Raw genomic sequence first — 24,918 nt, 5'->3', positions numbered from 1 at the left:
ATGCCATCACACCAATAAAGGCCACTCTGCAGTGGAAATATGTATATTTTAGTTAATGGAATTCTCTGGAATTTCTGGCGATTCATTATGCAAGTGTTAAGGTGCCCATGCACGGTGCGAGGGTGCTGTGTGATGGGCGCTCCCGTGGGCATCCCTTCGCACAGCACAGTCTGTACAGTCCGATGGAGCCATCCTCATCTAGCCATCTCTGGAGAGCCATGGCTCACCAAGGCCTATTGTCAGATGCAGTACAATGCATAGAACAATACAGGAGGGGATTAGCAGAGGATTCCTATTACTCACTATGGGGCAGATTTATTAAGCTCGGTGAAGTGATAAAGTGTCTGGTTTTTATCACTGACCAATCAGCTCCTAGCTGTGAAGTTACAGGCTTGGTTTGGAAAATGACAGGTAGGAGCTGATTGGTCAGTGATAAAAACCAGAGACGTTATCACTTCACCGAGCTTAATAAATCTACCCCTTAATCCTATTAAATGGATAAGGCTGGCATCTGTCGCTTCGGATCGCATGGCATTGCACGCAAACCACATGCGTATTGTACCTTAAGGATATCTGTTATTTATACGGGTAATACAAATTTACATTATTATTAATAAAGGAAATCTACAATGAAATACTGTCTAGTTACTCTTCTAAATGGGAGTATGAAAATAATAAAATATAACGCCAATGACAAACCAGAAGCAACCTATGCAGTTAATAATGAATTTAATTTTAAATCTTATGACAACAGCCATTATTTGCAAAAAAAAAAAAGAGGGGGGTTCAGGTTCCCTATGCAATCCACTATGCCAAGAACCTCATATATTATATATAAAAATGTAAATGGTGTTCCTATGTTGTAATACGAAGTCTCAGTAAGGTAGCACATCCCATTATTAGTAGCTAGGGTGTGCAGCCCTATACCCCCCCACCCCCTCCTTCTGTTTATATGGTGTAAGGTGTGTGAAAGCAGCAAGCAGCTTACCAGACTGGACCACTTCAGAGCAGCACTACTTAACACATGTAAAGAAGTGGGGTACTTGTGTATTATCACGGTGCCCACTACTCCATTTGCATAGAAGGCTATTCACGGTAGTGAAATCGCATGGCATCGCATGCCATATTGTATGGCATTCGATGCGATTTTCCTATCCAATGTATTCACTGCTCTGTGTCAGTGAATCCATTAAAAAGATAGGATGCGATAAAAAATTGCATCCATACAATAATGGCATGCAATGAGATATTGGTTCTGATGGAACCTAGAATAACACCATTTAATGGAAAAATGACATATAATATCATTTATTTTGCCCCGCCCCCCCCCCCCCCCCCCCACTATCCACATCATCCCGAAGCGTGGCGAGCGCAGCGGTACGTGTCCGACCAACTTTTTCATACCCCTACTATCCACGTCGGTGAGTTGATTTTATACATTGAGCCTGAAGCGTGGCGAGTGGACACATAATACATGTAACATAATACACGTTCCCTTGCGGGGCTCGCTGCGCTCGCCACACTATATAGTATTAACTCCACATCGACGTGGATAGTGGGGGTATGAAAAGGTTAGTCGGACGCGTACCACCGCCCCTCGCGGGCTCGCAGCACTCACCACGCTTCGGGATCACGTCGATACTGGGGGGGGGGGGGGGGCCTTAATAAATTACATTATATGTAATTCAGGGCTTGACAAATCTTTCTAAAATCTAGGAGCCAGGACAAAAGCTTGGGAGCCAAAGTAAATTTCCCCCCCCCCCCCCCCCCCCTCCCCCCCAAGCAGCTACAAGTAAGCTGGGTACAATCCTATGTCCCATCACCTGGTTACTGCTGGCCAATAAACTGCTTAAAGTTCCTGCAGCCTTCGAGATCGTGAGGTCTCATCTTATGTACTTTTGCTGGTTAGTGAGGGAGAGCTGCCGCTGCTCCTCAGGCAGGAGGGGGAGACAGGCAGTGCTGGTTAGTGAGGATGGAGGGGGAACAGGCAGCACTGCCGCTGCTCAGTGGGGGGGGGGAGAAGGGGAGTCTGGCAGCGCTGGTTAGTGAAGGAGAAGGGGGAGAGGGCAGCGCAGCCGCTGCTCAGTGGGGGGGGGGGGGGAGAAGGGGAGTCGGGCGGCGCTGGTTAGCGAAGGAGAAGGGGGAGAGGGCAGCGCTGCGCTGCCGCTGCTCAGTCAGGGGGGGGGAGAGAGAAGGGGAGTAGTACGGCGCTGACGCGCGAGGGAGAAGGGGGAGAGGGCAGCGCTCAGTCAGGGGGGGGATTCGGGCAGCGCTGGCGCTGGTTAGTGAGGGAGAAGGTGGAGAGGGCAGCGCTGCCGCTGCTCAGGCAGGAGGGGGAGAAGGGGAGTCGGGCAGCGCTGGCGCGGGTTAGTGAGGGAGAAAGGTAATTGGGCACCGCCCACGACCAGATTCTGCTTCCTCCCTCCCTGCAAAAAAATCTGGTCGCCAGGAAGCAGAATCTGGTCGCCATGGCGACCTGGCCCCCGGGATTTGTCGAGCCCTGATGTAATTTAATGCTATAGCAGGGTTGCCGACCCTCCCGGAATTTCCGGGAGTCTCCCGAAAATCGGGTACCCCCTCCCGGCCCCCGGAAGGGTGGGCAACCCTCCCGGATTCAGAGGGGACCCCCGGCGACCCCCGGATCGCGGCATTAAAATGCCGCAATCCTCGGGTCTCAGAGGAGGGGGCGGAGCTAAAACGGCACAATCACGTCATTTTAGCCCCGCCCCCTCCACGGAGATATGTGAATTTGATGCCTTAACAGCATGGGGGCGGGGCTTAGTGATGTCACACGTAAGCCCCGCCCCCTGAGCGGCTTCTGAAACTCTCCTCTCCGGGCTTCTCCCGGAGAGGAGAATCTTAAAGTCGGCAACCCTGTGCTATAGTACATTAAATGCCATAAGCGTCAAATCGCATCGCATACCATACCAGAACGGCATGCGATACAATGCGATGCGATTTCACTACGTTTGCGTACGTAGTAAAATCGGGCGCCGTGCTAATACACATGTACCAAAAGTGGTATTAAATGTGAATATATGTTTTATATCGAAGTATTTTTTCACTTCCTTTACTTCCGCAACACGTTTAACACTGTGTACAAACACCTTGCACTCTATATAACAGCCAGTACTCGGTAACATGCCATTGCTTTATTTCATTTGTGATGCCCTGGTGGAGAGGGGTGTATGGTAATAACCTCTAATATAATAGATAAAAACTAATATAGAATGTTAGCAGTAGTGACTACATGATGCACTTGTTGTCGCGCCCCCCCCCCCCCCTCCTCGTTTGCATAGAACTATAAATCTCAGCAAGGTACCAATTCTCAGTACAAGCCGCTGAGTGTGCCGGCTGAGCCCCTTTACCTCTATAGATCCTATACATTTACTTTCATAGTGCCATTATATTCCATTGTACTTTGCACTTGAGTCTTGAATTCAAGCAGGGGAGAGGGGATAAAGCAGTGACTTGATTAAATGTCATTTAGTTTTTACTGGAAAAAGAAGAAATCCTCTATCACTGGTCTGTTGGTAACGTTACTAACATTCCCCCATCGATGTTGTAGAAAGCCAGCTCCCACTGCAGAATTTCCACATTTAGATTCTCCACGGTGAGAATGGGGACACTGGTGGGTCCAAAGCAGAATGCCGACAGGCTAATAATTGTAAATTTGTATCAAATTATCGCAATGTTTTTGGTTTTTGTGCCCATCAGGTGACAAGTATGGCAATGTGGTGCATCTGTACGAACGAGATTGCTCCATTCAGAGGAGACACCAGAAGGTGGTGGAGATAGCACCAGCTGCTCAGCTGGATCCTCAACTCCGGGATCGGCTGACCCATGATTCTGTCAAACTGGCAAAGCAGGTAAGATCGGCTGGAGATGGTACTGTAGTAAAGATACATAGTAATGCCACTTACAGGGTCGCTGTTTACTTCCAGCAGAATTGTTTGTATGTTTGTCACGGTTTAAGCCTCATACACTCTACACGATGGGAACCGCGGCCAATATAGTTATCCATATGGTCCGCGGACGATGTTGGCCGCACCCACTGAATGGTGTCGGCTGCCGATATCTTTCAGTGGGATCGTTTGGTCTACAGCAAGATGGTCGACATGGGTCTATGTCGACACAAGCAATAAGTCGACATGGGTCTAGGGCGACAGTCAATATGTCGACATGTGTTTTTCACTGTTTTTGACCCGAATGTCGACAGTCGACATGGACACAGTTTCCAATGCATCGCATCCCCTTGCATCGGGCACGGTGCCTCGCTGCGCTTGGCACACTATTTTATTCTTTCACCATGCCCTAATGGATTGTAGTGGACATTTTGGCGGTTGACCTAATGCTTGTGTCGACCTAGACTCCTTTCGACCCAGACCCCTGCTTGTCGACCAACTTGCTGTAGACCCAATGACCGTATCCCTAACATAAAAACCACCTGCCAAATATCTTGTAGGTCTCCCTCATGGCTTTAGAGGAGGGGTAGCCATCTCCAGTCCTCGAGAGCTACCAACAGTTCACATTTTCCAGACAACCTAGCTGCTGCACAGGTGCACTCATTACTCACTGACACATTTTAAAAGATCCACAGGTGGAGCTAATGACTTCACTTGTGATTCTGTGAGGAAACCTGCAAAACATGCACTGTTGGTAGCTCTCGAGGACTGGAGTTGGCTATCCCTGCATTAGAATAATGGTGTGCGTACACGGTGAGATTCCCTTGCTATTCGATTTAATGGTGTGTACACACTTGTACAATCTGCATGAGATCCAGATGAGATTTTGACTATATAGTCATCTGGATCTCATGCAGATTGTATGGGTTTTATCCCTTGCGATCCCGATGCGCGCTCCCGTATCGCAGCCAGAAAGTCTTGGCTGCATAGACTATATAGTCTAAATTGTAATATAGTCTAAATTGTAAATCTCATCTGGATCTCATGCAGATTGTACAAGTGTATACACAGCATAAGATTCGAGTGCTATACAATCTCTGCTATCTCTGTACTATTTACATACAATTCATACAATCTACATTAGATTTGCACTATATAGTCATTGCTGCCCTGTCTATCTGGATTTAGATTTGTGCTGTCACGGGAGATTTGCATGCGATATTCATTCGATTTTGACTATGTAGTCAGAATCTAATTTCAAATCTCACCATGTGTACACAGCATAAGACATGGATGCCACAAGATCTGTGAAGGTGTGGTATATGGTCCCGACAGTAGGGATCACAACAGTCATTAGTCCGACGTCGGGATCCCAACTGGCCGGACTCAGACAGCGGGGCAAGCGCAACAAAGCCCCCTGCGGGCTCGCCACCTATTCTATTCTCCCTCTATGGGGGTCATGGACCCCCACGAGGGAGAATAGTCGGTGGCCGTCGGGACCCCGGGTGTTGGAGTTTTGACTGTTCGGATCCCGACTGTCTGGAAACTGTCCGTCTACCCGTGTTATACAGTAGAATTTGACCCAAGATGTTTGCGGCAGATCTGGTCAGGCCTGTACGTTACAATGTCGGCCTCCATGGCACAGACTTTTTCTTTTTTTTCCTGCATATCCCACAGATGTTTGATCGCGTTGAGATCTGGGGTATTTGGAGGCCAAGTCAGTACCTTGAACTTTGTCATGTTTCTGAATCCATTCCTGGACAGTGTTTGAGTGCGTTGTCCTGCTGATATACATGAATACTGTTGGGATGAATGGATGTACTTGGTTTGCAATGTTTAGGCAGCTGGTACAAGTCAAAGTAACATTCACGTAGACGCCAGGAGACTTGGTGTCACAGCAGGATATTGCACAGATCATCACAGTGCATCCGCTGCGTGCGTTTCTTTCCACAGTGCATCCGCTGCGTGCGTTTCTTTCCACAGTGCATCCGCTGCATGCGTTTCTTCCCACAGTGCATCCGCTGCGTGAGTTTCTTCCCGCCGTGCATCCGCTGCGTGCCTTTCTTCCCGCCGTGCATCCGCTGCGTGCCTTTCTTCCCGCCGTGCATCCGCTGCGTGCCTTTCTTCCCGCCGTGCATCCGCTGCGTGCGTTTCTTCCCACAGTGCATCCGCTGCGTGCCTTTCTTCCCGCCGTGCATCCGCTGGGTGCCTTTCTTCCCGCCGTGCATCCTTATGTCGCTATTCCCAGTTAGATTCCGCACATGCCCGCTACCACCCACATGTCAAATAAAACTGATTTATTAGATCAGGCCACCTTCTTCCATGGTCCATTTCTGCCCACTCCAGGCATTTTCGGTGGTGGACAGGTGCCAACATTGGCACTCTGTCCAGTTTGCGGCTACACTGTGCCATACGCAGAAAACTGCGATACATTGTGTGGTCTGACACCTTCCCACCAGAGCCATCATTAACCTATAGAGCAATTTGTGCTGGAGTCTGTGGGAGTGAGCAGGCAGACTAGCCCTGCGAACACCATCGGGGCGTGGATCACTTGCTCACCAGCAAGTTGTTAGACAGTCAGGTCGACATGGGTTAGGTCAACAGGGTCGTAAGGTTGACATGGTCATTAGATCGACATGGATAAGGTCAACAGGGTTATTAGGTCGACATGGGTAAGGTCCACAGTGAAGCAGTTGACCTGTTTAAAAAAATAAATATATATGTGTGTATATGTGTATATGTGTGTATGTATATATATATATATATGCAGTTGGTTCATTCTTTTGCATGCTGTGTTTCTTATCTAAGAGGAGTCCTCATTCTACGTTTCTTAGGACCCTCACATGTTGTCAGACTGAATTTTGATGCAGTTGGGCTTTAAGTCTTAAATATTAAGATCCTCTATAGGATCCGACCGTTTAGAAGGACTTCCATATTTGTTGATTCATATCCGAATTACAGTTGGAACTCGATGCAGCTGAGCACTTTATATTAATTATCCGCATAGGATCTGCTTTTTAGAAGGTTTACATACCGGGTGTGATTATTTTCACTACCCACCAACATACGGAAATTTTTTAACCCCTGAGGAAGTCGTATCGACGAAACGCGTTGGGTACATTTCCTTGTTTCTGTATGAATCATACTGTACAGATGAAAACGACATGTTTTTAATAAATGTTGTATTAAATCAAATACTGTGGATTTTATGCTGTAATTACCATTGATCTTTGGTTATTGGTCTTATTCTGGTGGTGGAATTTACATTAGGGGCGCACTCTGTTTTTTCTCTTTTCTATATTTCTTCCACCTCCCCCACTAACAGGGGGGACTAATAGAGTTGCTGCCCTGACAGACATCTTCTAGCGCATTGAAAGGGTATTTCTTTTGATATATATATATATATATATATATATATATATATATATATATATATATATATATATATATATATATATATATATATATATATATATATATATATATATATATATATATATATATATATATATATATATATATAATTCTTTTTTTTTTTTTACCCTTATGTTGACAGTCAACATAAACACTAAAACATACCACAGGGTCCCCTTGTATGGCTCGCTGCGCTCAGCACACTCTTATTCTCCCACCCCGCCCTAGTCGGCTCAAAAAAAAAACACCCATGTCGACCTAATGACCCATGTCAACCTACATGGTGGTGACTGAATCCCCACCATTGAGCCTCGGGCATCCATAACTGTTGCTAGTTCACCTGTTGTGATATTTGGTTGTAACCACTGCATTCTGGGAACACTCCAGAGCTGCGGTTTTGGAGATGATTTTGTTTCGTGGTCTAGTCCTCACCATTTGGTCTCTCAGGTCTTTCTGCTTGTTCCAGATTCCAACATATTAACTCCAAAACTATTCTGTGCATTTGCTGCCTAATATGTCCCAGCTCTCGACAGGTGGTATGCGAACAAAATTATGTTTCTCCCTAAATGCCATACGGGTGTAACACCGAGTCATTGTTCGTTTTTTAAACCATGTTCAAAGAATTCCGTAATGTTCTATTTACAGATATAGCCGCACCCATCTGTCCTCCCTATGGTGTGTGGATTGATACACGCGGCGCGCTGCATCTGGTCGCATGCCGGCATACTTTTGTTGCGGAGCGTTGTGGTTTAGTGCGGTGTATGATTCCCGGCGTCTGTAATACTTCTATTCCTCCACCAGATGACAATCTCCATACAGTATGTGAGGTCTCCAATGATAGAGCAGTGATATAGAGTGTGTTACATGCAGTATACAGGTGTGGCAGCAAGAACACAGGGATATCCTGCTATACAGAGGAGCGCTGGGCTACAGGTGCACAGAATACGGATCACATACTGTACATGCGGTTACCCCCTTTCCTGATCTGCAGACCTTTTCCCTGGAGATCATGGTGGCACAGTGCCCCATGGTCCTGAAGGTTCGGGCAGCAATCTGTGCACATCTCGCTGACTTAGCGCCCTCTGTTCTGCACTTATTGTAAATCTATATATAAGATATTACGTTTTTGTGGGGAAAACCCAGAAAGTTAATAGGTTCTTCTTGCCATGCTGAGGGAGTATGTATGGTAGTAGCTTATGAGCTGCAGGCGGTTCAGGAATGACCACAAGTTTCCCTGTAGTATTAAAGTGGACATCATTTATACCCCATTTACACCAAGGCAAAAACCCAGGTCAGCATCTGTTCAAAAGGGGTAGCTGAAAATAAACACTGGTCCGTTTCCCCACGAATCCTACCCTGGTCCTGACCAAGGTGGAACATGGGGAGGACCCGGGTGGGGGTCAGGGTAGATGTGTATGCCGGGTCATCTGATCCGGCTCCCGTTTACAGCAATGGGGAAGCCCAATCTCCAGACTGCAGCGTCCTGAGGTCAGTATGGAGGTTGGGCAGGGGGCGCACACAGCTCCGCTACTCTACTGTGCAGACAGCAGCGGAGGCAGGGAGGAGGTGAATCGGTGCCTGTGTGCAGCATCCATTCACCTCGTGGACGGGGGGACTAGCGGTGCATGGAGGCTTGGGGCAGCTTACCTTGGTGCTGGGTTTACCCCCAGCGCGGCGATCGGCGGTCCTGGCGCTTGGCGATATCCTCTCCAACCACCGACCCTGGTTACACTGTGGGTTGATACGGCAATGTAAATGGGAAAAATTCCAGATCCGACCTGGATTGGAACAGTGTTCCAAATGCCGGGTCGGATCTGGGATTTTGGTGCAATAGGGGTATTACAAAGCCAAACCGACCATGGAGGAAATCCTGAGCAACCTCCGCCCCAGCTGTATGCCATTCTGCCTTTTTGTATTTCCTCATGAAATTCTACATAGTGGAAGTCCCTGACTGCGGGAGTGAGAGAAGAAAGCTTCTACTATATTGCAGCTTCTCCTGGTTATCGGGTGCTGCAGACTTTTTTTTTATAAAGTGGCTTAAATAATGAATACAAGGTTTATCTTTTTGATCTTTAAAGATCATCCAAGTTCTTAGGGCGCAGCGCATGTCGTTAATGTCAAAGTACTTGTGGTAGTGAAGCAGTTACTCACTAAGCTTTATTACCAACTTCCATGTCTTACTGATACTGTGTTCCTCCAGCAGAGGGCAGTGGAGACCTCAGCATAGTGCGTTGTTGTTGATGTGATGCAATGGAAGGAGATTTGTATAGTGCTTGTTCTTTGATTTCAGTCCATTTAACTAGAGGAACACATCGCACTGATGACTCATGGCGGTTCTGTGGGGTTTTACAGTTGTGTTGTGAAGCAGTCAATAAATCCGTATAGTTAAAGGGACGATGGCTGCAGCTGGCGAGATGATAATGTAACATAGGAAAAATGTTGATGTGAAAGTTAATAAAATGCCCTGAAATGTTTAATAAACAAATAATCTTCATTCAGTTTGTCCTAGCATAAATATTATTTCGGGTTGTCTGATGATTGACACCTATTGTTAATTGATTTATAGCCATTTTTTAAATGTGCTTTGTTGCTGGATTCTCTCATTTTGTATCTAGCACTGAACCAGTGGCGTAACTATAGCCCCGCAGCCCCCGCGGTGGCGGGGAGGCGCTGAGGGGCTGTGGGTGCCGATCTGCGGGGCTATAGTTACAACTATATATATATATATATAATATATATATATATATATATATATAACAACCCCCCTTACCCCTCCGCATGCCGCCGCATTCAGGGAACTGGCCGCAGCGCAGATCTCGTCATGGCTCAGTCTCCTCCTGCAGTACTTCTAATGAAAAATAACTCAGTAAATGGCTGCCCCCTAACGGCAGACAGTTTTTTGGGATGCTAGAGGAGGCGCGGGCCTCCTCTAGCATCCTTAAAAACTGTCTGCTGTTAGTTGGCAGCCATTTTGTGATGGTCATTATAGAACTGCAGGAGGAGACTGAGCCGGCTGCGGGACCCTGAATGTGGCACGCGGAGGGCTAAGGGGGTTTTAACTTCAGTTGGGAAGGTGGGTGGGAGGGCTAGGGGGAGGGGGGGGGGCGGCACTGCTGATATCGGCGGGGGGGGGGGGGGGCGCACAAATTCTAGTTACGCCACTGCACTGAACGTACCTCCATAGCGGGATACGGTCACTAGGTCGACAGGCGTTTGATCAACACCACTAAGTTGACATGCAGGAAGGTTGACAACGGGATTTTAGTTTTTTTTTTTTTTTTTGTGTGCAGTCAGGCGTTATTTCATGCCCTACCATCCACTGGGTAGTTGTGGAGAATAAAATAGTGTGCCGAGTGTAGTGTGGCACTGTGCCCGAAGCATGGCGACCGCAGTAACCCGTGCGAGGGGACGCAGTGCTACGTTTCCGTGTTCATGTCGAAATTCGGGACAAAAAAAAAAGTCAACTTTTGACTGTCCACGTTTTCGCCATGTCGACCTTCAGTCATGTTGGCTTTTCTGCTTGTTGACCTTCAGTCATGTCGACATTCATGCCTGTTGACTTAGTGGTGTCGACCTAGTTCATGTCTCTCCAATGATCCATACCCTCCATATCGCAGTGATGACATCATCAGTGCTGAGGAAAGACACCGATATTGTATTTAGTTGTATAAATCTGCAGTTCGGAGAAGGCGTCCTGTCCGGTTTGTGTCGCGAGGTCGGTGCAGATCATTGACCGTTATCTGAACTGACATTGACGTAACCATAGGACACAAGTCGGGAGAAGAGTCTGTCATCTAAACATATTTATATTCAAGGCATTCCTACATCTTCTCCCTACACAAGCCCTGATAAACACTGAATTAAGGTTCCCATATAACTTTTTTTTCTTTTATTAGAGCAATTTGTAAACACTGTTAAAATAAATTGACTCTGAGTCCCAGCTGGCTTTATGATGTCCTGTGGGTTTTGGAGGTGTTCCAGAGTGTTGGAGGTTGTCAGGCGGAATCATCAGCTGGGAAGAGACCTCAGCAGTAGCAGATGAAGAATTCCTTTCTGCAATAAAATTAGCTGAGGATTCCAATGCATTGATAATTTTGAATTACGTTTGGTGCCTCGGCTGTAGAACGGATGGGGTGGCTAAAATGCAGGGACTTCATTCTAAAATCACAGGACAGCGTTGTCTGTGTTAGCATATTTTTGATGTGGTTCCCTTAAGGAATGACTTATTTTGTAGCTCCTGATGTTATTTTTTTGAATGTAGACCTTTCGATTGACCCATGCAACTTAGAATGGCGAGTAATTGACAAGCTCATGACCTGGACCGTTTGATCCAACCTGTAAATGTAATGTACAGTATGGAGGGATCTCGCTGAGCTGATTACAGGCGCTGCACAGTCACATAAGCAGGAAACCGTGCGGAATTAGCCAGCTGGCACGGAGCTTCTGGCTAGCGTCTTCAAGCTCTATGCATTAAATAGTGCCAAGTGTCTCATACAGAGCTCTGCCAGGGGAGTGGTGAATGGTTGGCACTGGCCTAAATGCTGTAACCCGCTAGCCTAGTGGTAATAAGGCCAAGGTATTCTTATTGCCTAAGCCGCTCCTTTAATGAATCGTCATGCTGCCATCTGTCGCGCTGGGCTTCTGTCTGTAATAGGTTACACCTTAATTACAATCATCTTTCATTTTCATGAGTGGTAATAATATGACACATTTTAAAATATCACAAAAGATTTAACTCTATTTTAAGTGTTTCGGGGTTTATTCGGTTATCGAGAGCCAAATACCTGGGCATAGATTGTCAGCTGCCTGGGCTGTTTTGGGTGCTCCAGTGTTTGGTCTTCCATGGGAGGCGGGTGTGCAGCTGATGGAGCGAGCAATGTGTGTGTAGGAACGATGATGGCATACACCTACATGTCATGGGCATGCATGGAAATCTTCTGGGGGAGCCCGGAAAAATTGAGGCATTCCTCTGAAGGGGTTCAAAATTTTTTTGAAATCTTAATTTAAGTTTTTTTTTTTTTTTTTTTGATCATCAATAGCTTTTATTTAATGAGTGTATATAAGGGGGTGCAGAAAAGAGGGGGGGGGGGGGGGCATAAAAGACATCTGGATTTCCAACTGACATGTAGCTACAGTTGTGCTCATAAGTTTACATACCCTAGCAGAATTTGTGAATTTCTGGTCATTTGTCATAGAATATGATTGATAACTCACAAACTTTTCTGTCACTCAGTTAGTGGTTAGGTGAAGCCATTTATTGTCACACAACTGTGTTCACACTTTTTTTTATTTTTTATTCATAATGACAACAGAAACTACCCAAATGACCCTTATCAAAAGTTTACATACCCTGGAGATTTGGGCCTGATAACATGAACACATGTTGACAAAAAAGGTGTGAATGGCTACTAAAGGTAACCATCCTCACCTGTGATCTGTTTGCTGGTAATCCGTGTGTGTGTAAAAGGGAGAAAGCAAAATAATTATCAAAGGATCTACATGAAAAGGTAATTGAACTGTATAAAACAGGAAATGGATATAGAAAGATATCCAAACAATTGAGAATGCCAATCAGCAGTGTTCAAACTGTAATTAAGAAGTGGAAAATTAGGGCTTTTGTGAAAACCAAATCACGGTCAGGTAGACCAACAAAAATTTCAGCCACAACTGCCAGGAAAATTGTTCGGGATTCAAAGAAAAATCCACAAATAATTTCAGCTGAAATACAGGTCTCTCTGAAAAAAAAGTGGTGCGGTTGTGTCAAGATGCACAATAAGGAGGCAAATGCCACAAAGCATCCCGCTTACAAGACTCAACACAGCCTCAAAACTTCTGGAACAAAGTCATTTGGAGTGATTAGACCAAAATGTAACTTTTTGGCCACAACCATGAATGTTCCATTTGGAGAGGAGCCAACAAGGCCTATGATGAAAGGTACACCATTCCTACTGTGAAACTCGGAGGTGGATCGCTGATGTTTTGGGGCTTTTTGCCAAGAAGAATGGGCAGCTTTACCATCTGTGAAAATAAAGCGCCTCATCCACAACTACCACAAAAGACTTAAAGCTGTCATTGATGTTAAAGGGGGCAATACACGGTATTAAGAAATGGGGTATGTAAACATTTGACCAAGGTCATTTGGGTAGTTCCTGTTGTCATTAGGATTTAAAAAGAGTAAACACAGTTGTTTGACAATAAATGGCTTCACCCAACCACTAACCATGAGTGACAGAAAAGTATCATTCATATTACTGACAAATGGCCAGAAAGTCACAAATTCTGCTAGGGTATGTAAACTTATGAGCACAAGTGTGTGTGTGTGTGTGTGTGTTTATGTATGTGTGTGGAGAGAGGGAGAGGGCCTTTATAACACTAGATGGTTCAACATAACAAAGGAAGAATATAAGAAACCCACTGTTTACATACATATGAAACAGAAATATCTCATGAGTATCCCACTAACTAAATGGCAACAATAGCCGGAGTATGGTAATGGTTTATGCCGAAAATTGCGCAAAATCTTGGGTAATTGACTGATGGGGAGTTCCAGAATTCTTAAGGGCCCCATACCCTACACCAATTTTGCACTATTTCATATGATTCCAACCTTTTGACCTGATTATATAGTTTGTAAAGTGTCAAACTTTTTGTGTTTTCCATCCGATGTGCAGTCCGTTGAGTGTAGGTTCGGAGCTCCTAGATTGCAAGTGATGCACTATTGATCTTCACAGTAACGTCACAGTTAGGAGATGATTGGCTGGTGATGAAAACCAGACACTTTTCACTTCACCGAGCTTAATAAATCTACCCCTCCATTACACTTGATTCTCATCTGTGATTGCTTTTCAGCATAGGTGTGCACAACACATTTTATTAAGGGGTGCACTGTCAAAGGGGTGCCCATTGGGTGTGTCTACCAACATCTATTGGCATTTGCTACAATATAAAATGTCTCTCAGCCACACTATAATCTCCGGCCTATTTCAGTTTTAATATTGTAATCGCTCTGTGTAACAGTGCATGCATATAAAGTCAAAAATATATATGGATATGACAATGGTCTACTACAATTAACAATGCAAAACGCACACAATTTATTGGGCAGTTCTTTTATTGGAATACAGTTCTAAAAAGCAAAAGTCTTTGGTAAATGGTATTGCTAGCAACAGGCAGATGTTCATAAGGGTGGGCACAAGATTAGGGGTTGCCTTTGCACCACCTAACACGCAATGGCTATTTGGGATTGAACACCAGCAGTCGTATACCAAGGATGGCCACATAGGGCGGCTGGAGGGCATCGGGTAAGTAGCACCCCACAGACCGAGGAGCGCCGGTCACATGACTACTTTAGTTTAGTTAATGGTATTGCGGACGCTGCACCTGTTAACGCATCAAATTCACTTGTATGTTTTTGATGCATTCACCATGAGATTACTCCCTGGAGCCTATGACGTCAGTGATGACTCATTGTAATAAGCAAACGTCTAGAAAGGCTTTATTGCTATAGATTTTGCAATGAACCAAATTGCCCAGCACACAGTATATGATGACCGCAGTATTCATTTAGACATTTTGGGGGAAGCTAGTTGAGTCTTGGAATAAATAATATGAACTTTGTCATATAAGTGTTACTCATTTCTATTGATGCTTTAGTGTTCCCGCTAGGCTGTTTTAGCGGGGCGCTGCGCCCTGACAGATTTTTAAAGTGAAAAATGTGCCCTGCCCCTCTGGCAGCGCCCCGCTAAACCAGCCTGCCTTTGTCCCCGCTGTTTTGACCGGGGAAGCCCAGCGCCGCTGTACATAGCGATGCCCGGCACTTCCCCGGCAGTGTACAGCCTTCCGGGTGGCCGGGTCCGCCCCTTGTGCATGACGCCGCCGGCCGCGCCTACCCCTTTGCGTGACGCCGCCGGCTGTGCCCACTCCTCTGCGTGATTCCGCCGGCCGGGCACGCCCCTTTTCGGCGCAGCCCGGGCACGCCCCTTTTGTGACGTTGGCGGCCCGGGCACGCCCAAAATAGTGACGTCGGCGTGCCCGGTCCGACCCCCCCCCCCCCCCCCCCGCCCTGCCCGCCCTAGTTCCTAGAAGGAACACTAATGCTTTATTGATATTTCTATATGTAATAATATAATACAAACCCCGCTTATCCATTGGTTGTAGAAATGACAGTATGAACGAGTTCTGAGATTAGGATCTAATTTCCCTGTCTTTGATGGGTGCAGATTAGAGGCGGTAATTACAAACCGCTTCGCCTTTGTATAGCGGTAATGGTATTTATCTGCCCGGAAAGTCGTGCAGATCTCTCATCATGGAAAGTCTCTTTGATGTGTGGGAGAGATGTATTGTTTGTAGTAAGCTGACCTGTCAGTCAGTGAAGAGAAATGCCGGAGACATTGTGGTGAAGTGTTTGTCTTGGTAAACAAGATATTTAACTCTGAGATGGTTGCTGTAAGGAGTGCAGATTATTCTAATGATCTGTGTGTGTGTGTGTGTGTGTGTGTGTGTGTGTGTGTGTGTGGATTGTACTGTACTGTATATTGTGTGCGTTTTTCCCCCGGCAGTATAGCAAGAAATGTGTCTGGCATATCACATTTTAGCAATTCTAAATCGCCTTCTGTCAGTGAAAAATTTGGCATCCGGTTTTTCTAGAGAATGATAAATGCATCCTTTTTGTCTTTCCTCGTTTTTTAAACATAAATGTTATTAAGGTAAAAAAATATGTAAGTATTTCTGGTGTCCTCTGGCTCATTTCTGTTAACCCTCCTGAAACTCTCAGGGCCCTCATACATTAGGGCAGTGATGGCGAAATGTGGCACTCCAGCTGTTGTTGAACCACACATCCCAGCATGCCCTGCAATAGTTATGTTTTCTTTTCCAAAAAGCATTTTTATTAAGGCACAGTATAACATACAATAAAAGGCACAGTAAGTATGAGAATATGCACAGTGGCAAAATTTTCAATGAAGAAGGCGATCAGGACATTAAAATGCAACGAGTCCGTGGTGAGATGTAAAAGCAGTTTGGTAGCATCGTCCACCGTTAGCTGTAATGGTAATATAACGCCATGAGTCATTGACAAAGTGTTTTACTATTGGAAACGAGAGCAAAACAAATGAATGTACAGCAATAGGCTGGGCTTATAAATGGATTAGAATGAACAAAACACAAAAGTATAAAAACAGATCACATACAAAAACAAAGATAAATACTGTATATTGAATAAACAACAAGTTAGTAAATAAAGTTTGACCCTCTCTCCTATCTCAGGCCCCCCCACCCCCACCCCACCCAATGTCCCACTCTCACTTGAAAGATTCATTTACAACCAGATCCATTAGTATGGGAGGGTCATTATCCACTAGGCATAATAAATACCAGGATGTACATTATAACTTTGATGAATTTGTTGTCTCCTATCCACCGACTGTGTGGTGATTATAACTCTCCCGCACTGCAGAGAAGTTGTCAATTTTTGAATCTTTATTCAAGCGGAGTTCTACCCAGTCCATTCAAAGTAAATGTAATAGTTCATATTTACATAACGAGGAAGTTAGGGGTGAGGGAGAGATCCATTTTATGGGCCGCTGCACTTCTAGCCAATAGATGATGCCGACCACCTCTGCAGATTCTCATGGAGGTTGAGATTGGGCCAAAAATGTCCGAATCCGGTGTGAAAGGGACGTGATTAACTAATGACTTACAGCCAGAACCTCTGAACTATTGCACAGGACCAAAAACAATGGTACAAATCTGTATATGGTTCTCCACATAGCATGTGTTGGAAGTGGAGCAACCCATCGGGAAGCTCGGATGTGGGGACAAATATACTCTATGGAAAATATTTTAAACCTTTTATGGGTAAGTAGAGGATGTAGTCTTACAGGGCTTGGTAACCCGTAAACGTTTGGTTTCGTAATTGTGACATTTGGTTACCCATCGTGACATTCCTCTGTCCAGAGTAGAATGATCCATGTCAGCCCTGAAATACCTATAGTAAAGGGAGATGGCTGCCCGGATTCGTCCAGTCCCGTTTCGAAAATAGTTTTATGTTCTGCAATAGTTTTAGCTTGGTCACATAGTAAAACTGTAGCAGGGCATGCTGGGATGTTTAGTTCAGCAACTGCTGGTGTGCCGAGGTTCTCTATCACTAGGGCAGTTCACATGCTATTGCAGCAATGAAAAGTGCCCAAATCGCATGTGATTGACAGCAGGTCAGATGCGATGTGCGGTTCCCTGCGCATCGCACCAGAGCCTACAAGTTACACCTGCTGCAGGAGCGATCTGTTCTACGGTTACATTTCTGTAAAAATATCCGTGGTCTTGGAAATGTTCCTGCCAATGGAATTATTATTGTTAATGGCATTTCTTCGTGATTCCACAAGTAATATTCCTCACACCTTACAGTGCCGCTTGTGTCTGAAATATCAAGAGGTTTCAAAGCTGCAAACTCATAGCTGTGAAAAATTCAGTTAAGAACCCAGAGACCTCAGAAAAGTAATGGACCAGTTACAAATTGCAGGCAACATCTGGCTGTGAATCGGATGCCAGCACCTACATGGACTTCAGTCACTTAACACAGCAATTCAGGCGCTGCTACTGGGATTGTTTGATTGGCAGCTGGTTGGCGGGGTTTGTGTGACAGACTAGTCAGGGGCAGATTACCCCCTAATAGCAGTGACTAAATGAATGGATTTGGTACAGGAACAATACATAGCAGATTCTATAGTAAGTGATAACCGCTTTGTAATCTATAGATTGAACTTTGATCCAGAAAGTAAAAACTAAAGTGAACAATCTATTTTCTGTAGACTTCAGTTCTCATCTTAAAAACTCACAACTGCCATCTGAGTTGTCTAGCGGTGTGCTCTTAGTCAGTACACAGTGCCCCTTCTGCTGGCAGGGATGTCTATTGGCATGACAACTGGCTGATAAAGGATATGGAGCAGTAATGTGTATGTGGAGCAGTAATGTGTATGATATACATAATATACAAAACATTCAATGTTTTAAGTCGCCAAATATATACAATCAGCTTAGAATCTCCTTGTGTGAAAGCCTGGCCAGCCCAGGATCATTCTTCATTAAATGATAACCTAAAGAAACACAACAGGAAGGTACTTATGGTGCAAATATCTTCTTCACAAAAGCTTTACTTATACACTGAATGCCCTCCGGTCTTGTATTTAGAGGTGTGGCTATGTGTCAGTTAGCGATTGGCTGCTGGACTGCGACCTCTGTTTTACTTGCGGCATACCGTGACATGGGCCTTATGGTGTGCGGCATAATGTGACATGGGTATTATACAGAGCACCAAAATGTCACTGGTGTGTGGTGTGTGTGTGTGTGTACTCATCAGCTATAACTTTAAAACCATGGACAGTCACAAGTGCAGTAACTAATGTGATGAAGGGTGGGGGAAGTGTGTAGCAGCATGTCGCATAGCTAAAAATCAATTGTACAGTATTCCAAATTGGGGCACTCACTGGAACTATCTTATTGGCGTTTCATGATGAATCTCTTAGATATCCAGATAGATATCAGAGATTTATCATTAAACGCCAATAAGTATAATACCGTTCATGTGAGCGCCCATATCGGAATACTTTTTGATTTTAGACAAAACCTGTATTCCACTGGTACCTCCCCCTTCCTTTTAAAAGGTTTAAAAACTATTTGTATGGGAATGGACTGTCTACATAGTCTGAAACGAATGTGGGCATACTCCTAACAAAGCTTGTTGCATAGCCACAGTTTTGTCGAAGTGCCTACGCTGGCTCCCATCCACTGCTGAAGGTGCAGTAACCGCATGTGCATCAGAACTGGACTATGGCACATTGGAAGAAGTGGTCTGGTCTGATGAATCCCTTTTTCTTATACTGCATGTGGACAGCTGTGTGTCGTTTGCCTGGGGAAGAAGTGGCACCAGGATGCAGTATAGGAAGAAAGCATGCCAGGTGAAGCGGTATGGTTCTCTGAGCAATGTTCTATTTTAACCATCGAGTCATGGCATTCTTTTACACATAATACCTACCTTAACATTGTTGTCGGCCACGTCCACCCCCTCTTGGCAAAGGTATTCCCTGATGGTAAGTTACCTCTTTCAGCAGGGTAATGCAGATGTATGAAACCATAACAAGGCAGGAGAAGTGAGCCAGCTGTTCTGTATCATTTTATAGTATGCACATTCTAGATGTTACTTCAGTGCTCTTTGGTTGCAATGGGAAACTTCTTCACTGGCTCTTTTCTCTCTTCCCCACTGTCTCCTCTTCCCCACTGTCTCCTCTTCCCCACTGTCTCCTCTTCCCCACTGTCTCCTCTTCCCCACTGTCTCCTCTTCCCCACTGTCTCCTCTTCCCCACTGTCTCCTCTTCCCCACTGTCTCCTCTTCCCCACTGTCTCCTCTTCCCCACTGTCTCCTCTTCCCCACTGTCTCCTCTTCCCCACTGTCTCCTCTTCCCCACTGTCTCCTCTTCCCCACTGTCTCCTCTTCCCCACTGTCTCTCTTCCCCACTGTCTCTCTTCCCCACTGTGTCTCTGCATGGATTGCTCAGGAATTGTTTGTGAAACCTGACAGAGCTCAAAAAGTTGACTTGGCCTCCAAATTCCCTAAGAATTTAAGGATCTGCTGCTAATATATATTTAAGCCAGATACTACAGGACCCCTTCAGAGGTCTATGCCTCTGTGACTCGAGCGGTTTTGGAAGCACGAGATTGTTTCTATGTGTATATACAGTTGTCCTAAATACAACTATCCCCATATAGTTATAACGCTTTGTCGACTTGCCAACTCTCGACAGCCTGGAGTTAGGGCACTTAAATTACAACTATTTTATTAGTATAAGTCCACAAATGCTTGGTTTCCTTTCTTTTCCGTTGTTTACCGCAGCGGTCATCGGTTTGTTGGTCTTTCTGCCTTTAGTTCCTCTAAAAGGGAGTTGCATGCTCTATTCAGTTGACATCATGTTATTCATTTTGCCCATACCGGTGTATTTCCACTACTTTGGCACTACAGATAAAGGGTTTTTTGTTTTTTTGCTAGATGTTTTGGGTCATTGTGCATCTGTACAGTGATGTGAAGTCTAGTTAACTACCCTGATTTTGGCTGAATCTGAACACAATTCATATGGCTTTCTGTCTTTTGAATCATCATGGTGAATCGAAGTCATGCACTCCCCGGCCGTCACCGTGTTTTACCGATACTGTGGTATGCTTTGGATCCTGAGCTATTCCAAGGCTTTTGTTTGCTTCCAGGCCTTTGTGTTGCCGAGATCCCCATTGGAAATGCCCCCTGTGAATTACAAGAGGCTGTAAATGAGCAGAAATCTCTTCCAATGGGGAAGCTGATCCCCCTTGCTATACATTGAGTGGGCAATGTTAGCCTTTTATCCAATGCTGTGAAGTTCAGCCAATAGGATCCGTAATCTTATACAGCTATTTCTCCTTCGTCCCTTGAGGTGTCTAAATATAGGAGCAGTTGCATGACCTATTTGATGCAGCCCTGTATTTATAAAGACATTCATTCAGTTTTTTCCCATCACTTTATGCAGCTGGAGAAGCATCAGTACACCTAGGGACTTATTTTGTGCCTTTGGTGCCAGGACTGCTGTTTGAATGGCGAATGTTTATAGCAATCCATTTCAGTACACATTCACAATTTTCAGAATAGGTTTGACAGACCATGAATGTAGCAAGCAGGTGATCATGGTCATTTGTAAAGTGTTAGGGAATATGCTGCGCGATTAAAGGAACTGTAAATTAATAGTCAACATCCAGCAATTTGGCAGCTTGTCATTCTTACTCTCCCGGAATGTCTGGTATTACAGCCTTCCATATTACATCGACTTCTCCATAGAAGCGAGTGCTTTTGGTGCTTGGAAACATGGGGGTGTTAGTGACGTGTATCATTACAGCACACTACGGAGTCTCCTTATTGAACCTCTCTGTATACTCTATCTCTGTATATATGTGTGTAGTGTGAGTAGTGAATTGAATATCTATACATAGCAATGATCTCTAGTCTCAACTATGAAGCTACAGTAACTGTCTTCAACCGAACATACAGTATCATGGCTACAAGACAACTGCCCATTAGTGCCCATAGGTATCAGTGCGATGCTGGTGCAGTACAAGCAGCTGAGGCCCAGTAATATGTAGAATATACATTTATTTACCACATCCTTGTTCAGACATCTGCGGTTCATAAGACCTAACTACCCTCTGCAACTAGCGTTCAGGGTGCCCTCAGGAGGGACTGCTGCCACGCTACTGGCTTGCACAAACCTGCCACCCATCATGCTTGCATGGGTTTACTCTGGGTACTCCGGTTTCCTCCCATAATACTGGTAGGCTAATTGGCTCCCAACCAAAAAAATTAACCCTATAATGTGTGTGTGTATATGAGGCAGGGAATATGGAGTGTAAGCTCCACTGGCGCTGCAGAATGTTTGCGCTATATAAGAAGCAATTAATAAATAATAAATGCAAGTTTGACATTAGGAACTTGCACTGCGCATTACATTTGCACTCCAGTGAGAATGGCGCACAGCACCCTGATCATACCTCACTGGAGTGACTTCATAGAGGTATATTCAATGGCCTTAAGGCAAGTTATGACGGTGAGCAAGGCTCACAAAAGGCTTGCTGCATTTGGATTTCCCTGGAACATTGAATACAGTGGGCAGTATTCAATGAGAAAAATTCTCCGTGTTTTATGGAGAATTTTTGCTTTTTTCGCCCTGGACGGAGCATTTTGCTCTCCAAAAGTGAACCACCCTATTCAATGTGAAATATTCGCCGTCTTTCTAAGTGATTTTCGCCGTCTCTCTCCGTGTAGAAATTCTCCATCTTTTGATGGAGAGCCGGAATGTGAACTTTTAATCTAAAAGGGTTTTTTTTTAATTTTGGTGTCAAAAAATCAGGTTTTTTTTTCCTGTGAAGGGGCATGTTATTTTTATTCATGTGCTTATAGCACATGAATATATATTTAATAAAAAAAAATATTTTCTAAATTTTTTTTTTTTTTTTTACACAGTGCAGCCAGCAGGGGGCCGGAGCGCTCGAGCCGCTCATTAGATATTCATATATTCACTGCACAAGATGCACGTTCGGGTGCAGTGAATACTGGGTCCCCCGCTGGCTATAGGGGGGGGCAGCCTGTGCTGCCTGGGTCCCGGGGGAGCCCCCTACCCTCCACATATGTTCTGGGGCATCCAGGGAGACTTTAATCTCCCTGGATGCCACCGTCCCACGGTTCCCTGCTGCGGACGCTCGTCCGCTGCAGGGGTTAAGACTCGCCGCGAGTGGCGGCGAGTCTTAAATACGTTGAATAGTGGGAGCAGGAGGCTCCGGAACACGGCGAGTGCATGGCGAGAGAAAAAATCTCTCGCCATGCACAGAGAATTTTCTACATTGAATACTGCCCAGTGAGTGGCCATCGAGGATGGCTTGTTTTTGGTGATCCTCGCAGAAAACAAGCCAAACTTGCCACACAAAGCCCCTCGCCGGTGGCATTGATTACTGCCCATAGAGGTCACATTACTGTGCAGTCTGTCAGGTTTCCATTTTGTAATGCACCTCCACCCTTTTATTATCTGACATTAAACAAGTACCGCCTCTGCCATGACAGCCGATGCAATGATTTGTCTTCGCTAAATCCAGATAAAATTAATTGTATTCCATTACCAGTGCTTTATTTCTGTCTCTTCAGAAGATTCTTTTCATCCTGGTGTTCTTAAAATCTATAATTATGTAAATTTGTGTGTGTTCCTTTTGAATACATGTATTATATACTGCACTATCTGGTGTGACTCAATGTTTTTGTAGATTTTAATATTCCTTGTTTGCTATGATATATTTATTAGTGCATTGTTGTTCTGCGCGGTTATAAAGCCCTCTTTCACTATAATGTTGCTGTTATTATTTTTTTCCTCTTGCATCAACTGTATTTTCTACAGGAGTTGAAAATCAGTCCAGTGAGCAACAGAACAGCATCTATGCCATTAACAATGATAGTGCATTATATATCTCTGCTGACATTCCCATATAAGAATCTCCAGACACATTGTGTTCATTTCACAGTCTGGGATCTTAATAAAGAAACAGGCCGCATGGCTGCTCCCAGATAAACTGCGCTCACTTTTTCTTGTGTTGTCTTTATACTAATTTACGCTTGGAAATGGGCCTTTTGTCTTTCCCTATAACATTTTACTGTAATACGCTAGTAAAATAAAAGGTCAATGTCATCGCCATCTGTTTAAATGACTGTTCTAATGTAGAACATAAAATCTTATAAATGTTTGTTCCTCTCCCTTAATGTGTGTGTGTGTGTGTGTGTGTGTGTGTGTATATGTGTATATATATATATATATATATATATATACACACACACACACACTCACTCGCACTTTGTACTGACACCCTGTACTTCTATCTCTCTCTTAAACCGCAAATGGACACAGCTATATAGGCGAGTGTCGCATTCCTCCTCGCTTTATGATAAACTCATTTGTGCTTGGCTCCCATGTAGGATAGAGCGATGGTGACAGGGTGTAGTCCATAATAGAAGCAGTGCTGACACTGCATAAAGTTCTTAGTATACTCACATTGGCTGCTACTGGGATAGTATTGCAGTGTATCTGTTACGATCCGCCTCCAGCGGGTCGGTGTAACTCTGCAGTTAATGTTCTGTGTGGGTTTTGTATTTGTTCCCTGGATCAGCGCTCCCTGGTTTTGCTGATCCACCTTGCCTGGGTTTGATGCACACCTTGGTATTCGGGTGTGGCTGGCTACTAGGCCTTTGGGTATTTAGGCATTCTCCCAGCATTGTGACACTGCCGGTATAGCTTTGTTTAAGGCATGTCAGAGTCCTGTCATAGTCCTGAATATTTCAGCAGGTGCTCCTGCCGGGTGTCCTGTGAAGTTTTGTCTGTGTACCTTTGCTGTAGTCTGAGAGACCCTGTGTGAACACAGACCCTGTCTGACAGAGATGTGCTGTTTTTTTCACCGTCGGTATCCCAGCTGATCCCTGGAGTTTTTCTGTGTGGAGTATATGTCCTCTCATTAGGGGGTTTTGTCATCCAGCTTCACACAGGTTATATATTGTTTATTAACATCTTCATGCATTGTTGCATTTATGCCATTAGCCAGGACATACTGTTTACATCCTGCTGTGTCTCTGTAGTTACAAGTGTGGGTGTGAGGAATTACTTATTTGCAGAACATCTTATTGCATTGTTGCATTGCTGGGAGTTCAGTGGAGGATTGCTCCCATATTCATCCACTGAACTCCCTGGTGTTTCAGACAACTTATTATAATATGTACCTCTGTCTGTTTCCATGGGTTTTAGTCAGTTAGCCTTTTGTCCATATCTCAATCTCGGTTGATGAATTGGCCTGGGGGCAGCAGGGTTGGAGCGCGCCTAACTCGCTCCTTCGGACGCGGCTGCTATAGTTGAAATCTAACACTGCATGCATCAATCGTCCATAGGGAGAGGCAACAGAGTTAGTTGTGCGTGGTCAGTCTCCTTCCATATTTGCACACGGGACTCCCCTGAGTCCTTACAGTATCCTTTCTTATCTTCACATAGTATAAAGCCTTACATAT

The 24,918-nt window shown here is 44.9% G+C and overlaps 1 protein-coding gene across 1 annotated transcript in view; it reads left to right on the top strand.

Moving 5' to 3' along the window:
* PC (pyruvate carboxylase) overlaps nucleotides 1–24,918 on the top strand; it is a 401,728-nt gene that overhangs the window by 110,375 nt on the left and 266,435 nt on the right. The window contains exon 8 of the mRNA XM_083164787.1: nucleotides 3,718–3,869. Within this exon, the coding sequence (XP_083020913.1) occupies nucleotides 3,718–3,869 (152 nt within the window). The remainder of the gene's footprint in view (nucleotides 1–3,717; nucleotides 3,870–24,918) is intronic.

This window comes from Crinia signifera, chromosome 11 (genome assembly GCF_055691185.1).
Source record: "Crinia signifera chromosome 11, ASM5569118v1, whole genome shotgun sequence".
NCBI classification, from domain to species: Eukaryota; Metazoa; Chordata; class Amphibia; order Anura; family Myobatrachidae; genus Crinia; species Crinia signifera.
The sequence above is the reverse complement of the archived record's forward strand: the minus strand, read 5'-3'. Positions and strand labels throughout refer to the sequence as shown.